Below are 8231 nucleotides of genomic sequence, written 5' to 3' on the forward strand. Positions count from 1 at the left end.
TTTATCACACATCTATAGTGGATAGCATTAATAAGCCACAATACTCTCTTAGCTAGATTCACAAAGAGTTAAGCCGGCGTATCAGTAGATACGCCGTCGTAACTCTGAATCTAAGCCGTCGTACATTTAAGTGTATTCTCAAATTGAGTTACACTTAAATGTAGCTAAGATACGACTGCCTGTGCCGTCGTATCTTAGCTGTCTAGTTCCGCCGGCCGATAGGGGCGTGAACGCTGATTTACGCCTAGAATGCGTAAATCAGGGAGATACGCCGATTCACGAACGTACGCTTGCCTGTCGCAGTAAAGATACGCCGTTTACGCAAGGCGTTTTCAGGCGTAAAGTTCGTCGAACAAATAGTTGGCCTAGCCAATGATAAGTATGGACGTCGTTCCCGCGACGAATTTTGAAAATGTTACGTTGTTTACGTAAGTCGTCGTGAATGGAGCTGGACGTAATTTACGTTCACGTCAAAACCAATACGTCCTTGCGGCGTACTTTGGAGCAATGCACACTGGGATATGTCCACGGACGGCACATGCGCTGTTCGTTAAAAACGTTTATCACGTCAGGTCACGAATCATTTACATAAAACACGCCCCCCTGTTCCTCATTTGAATTAGGCGCGCTTAGCACAAATCATCTTTAACTGGTTTCTTGAACATGACAATGAGGTCATTGTACTTCAATGGCCTCCACAATCACCAGATATCAATCCTTTGGGATGTGGTGGAATGCGAAATTCCCATCATTGATGTGTAGCTGACAAATCTGCAGCAACTGTTTGATGCTGTCATGTCAATATGGACCAAAATCTAAGGAATGTTTCCAACACCTTGTTGTATATATGCCATAAAGAATTAAAGGGGTTGTAAAGGTTCGTTTTTTATTCTCTAAATAGGTTCCTTTAAGCTAGTGCATTGTTGGTTCACTTACCTTTTCCTTCCATTTCCCTTCTAAATGTTTTTTTTCTTCGTCTGAATTTCTCACTTCCTGTTTCTCTCCAGTAAGCTTCACACCATCATCCGAGTGGTGTTTAGTCAGCCAGAACAGCTTACTTAGAGCCGGTTCACACTGGGGGCGACTCGTCAGGCGGCTCAGCCGCCTGACGAGTTGCGTCACATTCAATGCAATGAAACCGTTCTAATAGGAGCGACGCAAGTCGCTCCAACTTAGAAAATGTTTCTTGCACGTCTTCGGGGGCGGCTCGGGGTGACCTGCATTGACTTCTATACAGAAGTCGTTTTGCAGGTCGCCTCTGAAGTCGTGCCGCGGAAGTGTGAACCGGCTCTGAGGAGAAACAGGAAGTGAGAAATTCAGACAAAAAAAACAAACAGAAGGGAAATCAAAGGAAAAGGTAAGTGAACCAACAATGCACTAGCTTAAAGGAACCTATTTAGAAAATAAAAAACAAACCTTTACAACCCCTTTAAGGCAGTTCTGAAGGCAAAAGGGGGTCCAACCCGGTACTAGCAAAGAGTACCTAATAAAATGGCTGGTGAGTGTATATTGTCTGCTTCAACTTGTTGGTTTTTATTTGTTGTGCAGCCGATAATATAGAAACAGCATTTATTCAAGTGTGCCCAGATGTTTTTATTCCTATATCATTCCTAATTCACATTCTGCATCACTTGTAGAACTCTCCAAATAACATGGCAGGGATGAACAACCCTCCGGGAACGCCTCGTGATGATGGAGAGATGGCCGGGAACTTCTTAAACCCCTTCCAAAGCGAAAGCGTAAGGATTACATATTTCTAGTCATCAACGAGGTAGAAATGGGTGACTTTGAATATTTTCCATAAATAAATCTGAGAATTAATAAGCTAGTTCACAGTAAGAGGCTATTAAAGGTAGAAGGACTACATGGGTATGTGGCCATGGATCAGTAGTTGTGTTCTCATGTAGGATAACAATTGCAATAACTTTTTTCTTGAATCAGATAATATGATTGAATCTAGCGCCCTGTACACACGATCGGTTTGTCTGATGAAAACGGACCGATGGACCGTTTTCATCGGACAAACCGATCGTGTGTGGGCCCCATAGGTTTTTTTTCCCATTGGTGAAAAAAAATAGAACATGTTTTAAAATTTTCCTATGGATAAAAAACCGATAGAAAAAAACGATCGTCTGTGGGGAAGTCCATCGGTCAAAAATCCATGCATGCTCAGAATCAAGTCGACGCATGCTCGGAAGCATTGAACTTCATTTTTCTCAGCACGTCGCCGTGTTTTGACACAGTCCGGGTTTTTGACTGATGAATGATGAAAGTCAGCTTCATCGGATATCCGACGAAAAAATCCATCGGATTAGATTCCATCAGATATCCGATCGTGTGTACAGGGCATAAGAATTATCTAACATAGTGGTCATCAACCCTGTCCTCAGGGCCCACTAACAGGCCAGGTTTGCAAGATAACTGAAATACATCACAGGTGATATCATTTGCTGCTCAGTGATTGCAGTATTCTAGTCTGCATCTCTCCCCAAGGTAATACATAAAACCTGGCCTGTTAGTGGGCCCTGAGGACAGGGTTGATGACCACTGAACACAAACAGTGTCATTGATTGATTTAAAGTGAAAAAGATAGATTTAATCAAAATAATTCTGATTGGTCGGAGCAAAAAGACTGATCATAGGAAAGTAGATAACTCAATATCACCATTAAGTGTATGATGCATTGTATTTCCAATAAAATGTTAACGCTATCAAGATGATACTGTATATATAATACTTATTTTTATCTATGTTTTTTTATTTAACCTTAAAAAAAATAATGCAAGGCACAAGTACAAATGTAATTTGATTTCCATGTAACTATGTAGCATAGCGTTGACTTTATTACAAACAAGTGTTTTTTTTGTTTTGTTTTGTTAGTTTTTTGCTTTTCTTTTTTTTTGTAGCATACCCAAATGTCCCTTAGCCCTTTGCAAATTCCAGCAACTCAATTTAATTTTGTTAATATTTCTGTAGAAACCTCCCAGTTACTATATAGTAATCCTGATCTAGAAAGATGTATAGAAATGGCAGACAAGCAATAATAGACAGTACCTTACATTGCAGAGCCACTTTTATATACCTCATTGATGATGTGCGAAGTCACTGGGCCACAGTGTTCTAAATAGGTACACTATTTTACAGATATAAAAACGTAAAGCATTTGTTACCCCAACACCTAATATTCCTGATATATGCCTGCTGTACTATGTACTTGTATGAGAAAGTATCCTGTTATCTTTGTATTGCTTCCTTTATGTGAAATCCCGGGTGTTCCTGCCAGTCCCCCTGCTTTCCTATTAAAACTGACCAGATTAAGCAGGAGAGCACACTGTGGTCAGCTCTCTAGCTATGCTGGGAACCAGGGGCGGATCCAGAGTCTAGTCTCGAGAGGGGCACTGCCAGAAAATATGTTTTTTTGCGGGCAATTTATTGGTGAAATGGCTGGTGTTGGCGCTTCAATCATCCCGGCACCAAGGTTGTTATGGTGTCAGGATGATTGAAGCGTATTATTTCTATTATTACATTGTAATATAAAATTAAATAATGCCGAATCAGTGAGAGCCCTGAGCGTGTCACTTGTCACGTCACCTGCCACACGTTGCGGATTGTCACTTGAAACTTCACCTGCCACGCATTGCATTCTCACTTGCCACGTCACCTGCCACACGTTGCGGATTGTCACTTGCAACTTCACCTGCCACGCATTGCATTGTCACTTGCCATGTCACCTGCCACACATTGCGGATTGTTACTTGCCACGTCACCTGCCAAAAGTTGCGGATTGTTACTTGCCACATCACCTGCCACACGTTGCGGATTGTCACTTGCCACACGTTGCATTGTCACTTGCCACACATTGCATTGTCACTTGCCACACGTTGCAGATTGTTACTTGCCATGTCACCTGCCACACGTTGCAGATTGTCACTTGCTACACGTTGCGTATTGTCACTTGCCCCGTCACTTGCCACACGTTGCATTGTCACTTGCCACACATTGCATTGTCACTTGCCACGCGTTGCGGATATTCTCTTGCCACACGTTGCATTGTCACTTGCCATGGCACCTGGCACACATTGCATTGTCACATGTTGCGGATTGTCACTTGCCATGCGTTGCATTGTCACTTGCCACATCACCTGCCCCATGTTGCATTGTCACTTGCCACACGTTGCATTGTCACTTGCCACACGTTGCATTGTCACTTGCCACGCTAACCTGCCACACGTTGCATTGTCACTTGCCACACGTTGCAAATATTCACTTGCCACACGTTGCATTGTCACTTGCCACGTCACCTGCCACACGTTATATTGACACTTGCCACACGTTGTATTGTCACCTGCCACACGTTGTATTGTCACTTGCCACGTCACCTGGCACACGTTGCATTGTCCCTTGCCACACGTTGCATTGTCACTTGCCACGCATTGCATTGTCACCTGCCACACGTTGCATTGTCACCTGCCACACGTTGCATTGTCACTTGCCTGCTAAGGTGGGGATTGTGATCCTGTGTCCCAGAGTCAGGCAGCAGAGAGATGAGCCTGCTGCTGTCTGTGAGGGTGAAACTGTAGGGATGCAGGGCGGGTGTCGGGCGGTGAGAGATGATGTCATCTCTCTGCTCCTTCGCCTGATTGGATAGCCACCCGCTCACCTACCGAGCCACACAGCTGCTCCTCCCCTTCTCTCATCCACCTGCCGAGCCGCCTGCGTGCTCAGTGCTCACGCACCCACTCAGCTGCCGGCATGCCCGCTCTCTCAACAGCCCGCCACGGAGCTGCCATGCAGAGCCGCCCGCCACAGAGCTGCCATGCAGAGCCGCCCACTCTCTGACCCGTAGCAAATTTCTCAAGGAACAATTGCCACGTTACCCCCCCTGGATCCACCCCTGCTGGGAACTTAGTGTGCTCTCCTCCAGTGATAAGACTTGTCCTGACACTCCCCCTGCTGCACAGCCATTCAAGCTCAGTGTGCTGTTGCTTCTCCACCCCCCAGCTGCAGCTGAGAACAGAGGGAATGTGATCACTAATAAAAAAAGGGATATAAAAAGTATTTATAATCTTTTTTTTATATCTAAATGTTTTTCTATTTTAAACTGAATGGGTTGTTTTATAAGGTGATCGTTTACAATGGGCCAGATTCAGATAGGAGATACGACGGCGTATCTCCTGATACGCCGTCGTATCTCTAAGGCCGGCCGGTCGTATCTATGCGACTGATTCAGAGAATCAGTTACGCATAGATATCCCTAAGATCCGACAGGTGTAACTGTGTTACACCGTCGGATCTTAGGCTGCAATTCCAGGCCGGCCGCTAGGTGGCGCTTCTGTATCTTTTACGCGTCGAATATGCAAATGAAGAGTTACGCCGATTCAGAAACAAACGACCGGCCGGCGCATTTTTTTTACGTCGTTTGCGTTCGGCTTTTTCCGGCGGAAAGTTACCCCTGCTATATGAGGGGTATGTGCAGCGTATCCTATGTTAAGTATGGCCGTCGTTCCCGTGCCGAGTTTTGAAATTTTTACGTTGTTTGCGTAAGTCGTTCGCGATTACGGCCGGACGTAATTTACGTTAACGTCGAAACCAATGACGTCCTTGCGATGTCATTTGGAGCAATGCACGCTGGGAAGTTTTGCGGACTGCGCATGCGCATTTCGTTCGGCGCAGGGACGCACCTGATTTAAATATTACACGCCCCCTACCCGCCAAATTTGAATTCGGACGGGGGATTTACGCTACGCCGCCGCAAATTTACAGGCAAGTGCTTTCTGAATAAAGCACTTGCCTCAAAAACTTGCGGTGGCGTAACGTAAATCAGATAGGTTACGCAGATCTAAAGATCCGCTAACCTATCTGAATCTACCCCTATCACTTTAAAACCAGCCTAACACATCAAAATGTGCAGTTCACTTTATTAATTTAGAACAAAAATGTATTTTAAAAAGTAAATTATTTTGATTAATGAATCTGTTTAATTGATGTTGATAAATTCTCCTCTCCTTTTGATTAGAATTCCTCAATATCACCCTGTGAAACAATGAAATGAATTTGTGCTCAGCCAACAAGAGTGTTTTTCTCCGTATTTGCCATTTCCAGATGCAAATTTTGTATTTGACTTATTTTTCTCTTTCCACAGTACTCACCCAGCATGACAATGAGCGTGTGATAAACACCAATGGATTAAGCCTCTCCAGCGCAGGACTATCACTGTCCAAGCAGTAAGGATTACAAATTAGTTGTATATTTAAAAGCAGGAAAGTACTTACTCAGAGGCTCCTCTGCATACTGTACAGAGCAAATGGCTGGACTGGACTTCTACAGTGACTTTACCTGTTGAACAGCAGTGTGCACAGAGGACATTTCATCCACACTTCTGTGATATTCTTTGTTACTTTTCTGCCAAATCCCAGACTGCAGTGACAAGAGGGCCTTTACTAACACAATGTGTGAAGCCTACTTTTCAAATGACCATTTAGCTGCACATCCAAATTGACCAAGAAAGACAGCTTTGCTTCCAAGAAGGAGCATTTGGAGGATTTCAACATTATAGTGGGAAATTCTTTTGCATCGTAAGAGATATGTCCTTCTAACATTGAAGAGGTTAAAGCCACAAAACATGCAAGTTTTGAATTTTATTTATTAAGAATAAATACTGGATCGTAAGGATACTCAAACTCTTATTGTCTTACCTCCATTTTAGTGTGAAAAGTACTTTAAAGCGTTAAAGTGTCCATAAGAAGAAAACCTTTGTACACGATTGCCCTGTGACGTCCCTGCAGGCCCCAAAAACCAGCCATGTGAAACCCCTAGAACAAAATGGAACTCTGTATTTTATGCCACCTCTTTCACTTGGCCAGTATATTCTGCGAACAAGATAAATAGACATTTCTATATAAAAGGAAAAAAAAAATTAAGATTTTAAAAATAGTTGTAAATTGCTGTGTACAGAATAAGATCTTGTGTAATGCATTTACCAGGGGGATTTTTGTCAGTTTATGTCTTTTTTACCGTACAGTGTAAAAGGAAACAAAAGGAATCTATTTTTTCCATAAGCATCAGATTTCACAAATTACACTTTGTGTCTTTTTGGACCATTCACAGTTTCAAAGTATCAGGAGTTGTTACAATGTACATACTGTATATGTTTCAATGGGACAACAGTTTTGGAATGCAGACCTCATCAAACAAAATGAAGAAACTTAATCTCTCTTTACAGTAGTAGAGCTTCTAGATATAAAAAAAACTAATAATAATAATGTTGATAGGTTTGCAGAGGATACATATCAGAGAAAAAGAGAGATGTCCAAGTATTAATTTTGCAAATCTAAAGCAATAGTTTAAGCCAGTATGCAATAGTAAAAGCAAAATTGTAAAAATGCAGTTTTTGGCATTTTGTAAATTTACTTTACAGGGTCCCCTATCCATATTGGGAATGGAGCATGGAGTTGATTAATTTTTTTTTTTAGGCTCCTTTCACATGGACCAGGTCCATTCCAATCTTTTCACAGATCCCCATGGAGCACAACAGAATGGGCGTCACTTTTGTCCATTCAGTTTTTTCTTCCATCTAAATCCATTTTTATCCTTTTACCTCACATTTAGGTTCAAAAAGAAAAAAAAATAGAAAAAGACCTTTTTTGGATCCAGATGGATTCAGAGGTAATCAAATCCAAATGGATGTGCACACAATTAAATCTGTCTGCCCATAGACTAACATTGAGCCTCTGTTCAGATCAGCCTAAAAGTTAAAGATGGGGGGCTGCCGTGTGAAAGGGGACATTGGATTTTAATTGGTAAAGATTTAAAAGAAATAGAAAGAGCCATGTCATAGGAGCAGTTTTGTGGCAGTGACCGCTTGGATCATAGCTCTGCTAAATTGTCAGTCTTTCACTGGTGACTCATATCTGATGATATTTCTGGTTCTCTACAAAATACCGAAAAGGAATTAAAGGTCAGCTCCACTCAAAACGATCTATTTGAAATACAGTATGGATTACATCATATCTTTTGTCCAGTGAGATGGACTTTACAAAGCTAAAAAATGGTGACACATTGTCCGGTAAATTTACCATAATTAGAACACAGAATAAGTAGGGATCTGCTATGAGAAAGTAGTACCTTCTTTTAGCCTTGTTTGGAGGGACAAAGACACAATACCCACAGGGGGAAGAATTACAACTATAATAAATGTCTGCTATAAGAAGGTAGTTAGTGAATCAAATTAC

General features: G+C 42.2%; 1 protein-coding gene across 3 annotated transcripts in view; it reads left to right on the forward strand.

Moving 5' to 3' along the window:
* The window catches only part of SSBP4 (single stranded DNA binding protein 4), a 613000-nt gene extending 606096 nt beyond the window's left edge, over positions 1 to 6904 (forward strand). For 2 of the 3 annotated variants that reach the window (XM_040322767.1, XM_040322783.1), the window contains 2 exons: positions 1638 to 1739; positions 6143 to 6904. In XM_040322767.1, the coding sequence (XP_040178701.1) occupies positions 1638 to 1739; positions 6143 to 6172 (132 nt within the window). In that variant the 3' untranslated portion in view covers positions 6173 to 6904. Of the gene's footprint in view, positions 1 to 1637; positions 1772 to 6142 lie in introns of all 3 variants that reach the window. The other variant, XM_040322775.1, reaches the window with a different exon arrangement.
* Positions 6905 to 8231: the final 1327 nt, after the last annotated feature.

The sequence above is a fragment of the Rana temporaria genome, chromosome 1, assembly GCF_905171775.1.
Source record: "Rana temporaria chromosome 1, aRanTem1.1, whole genome shotgun sequence".
Taxonomy (NCBI): domain Eukaryota; kingdom Metazoa; phylum Chordata; class Amphibia; order Anura; family Ranidae; genus Rana; species Rana temporaria.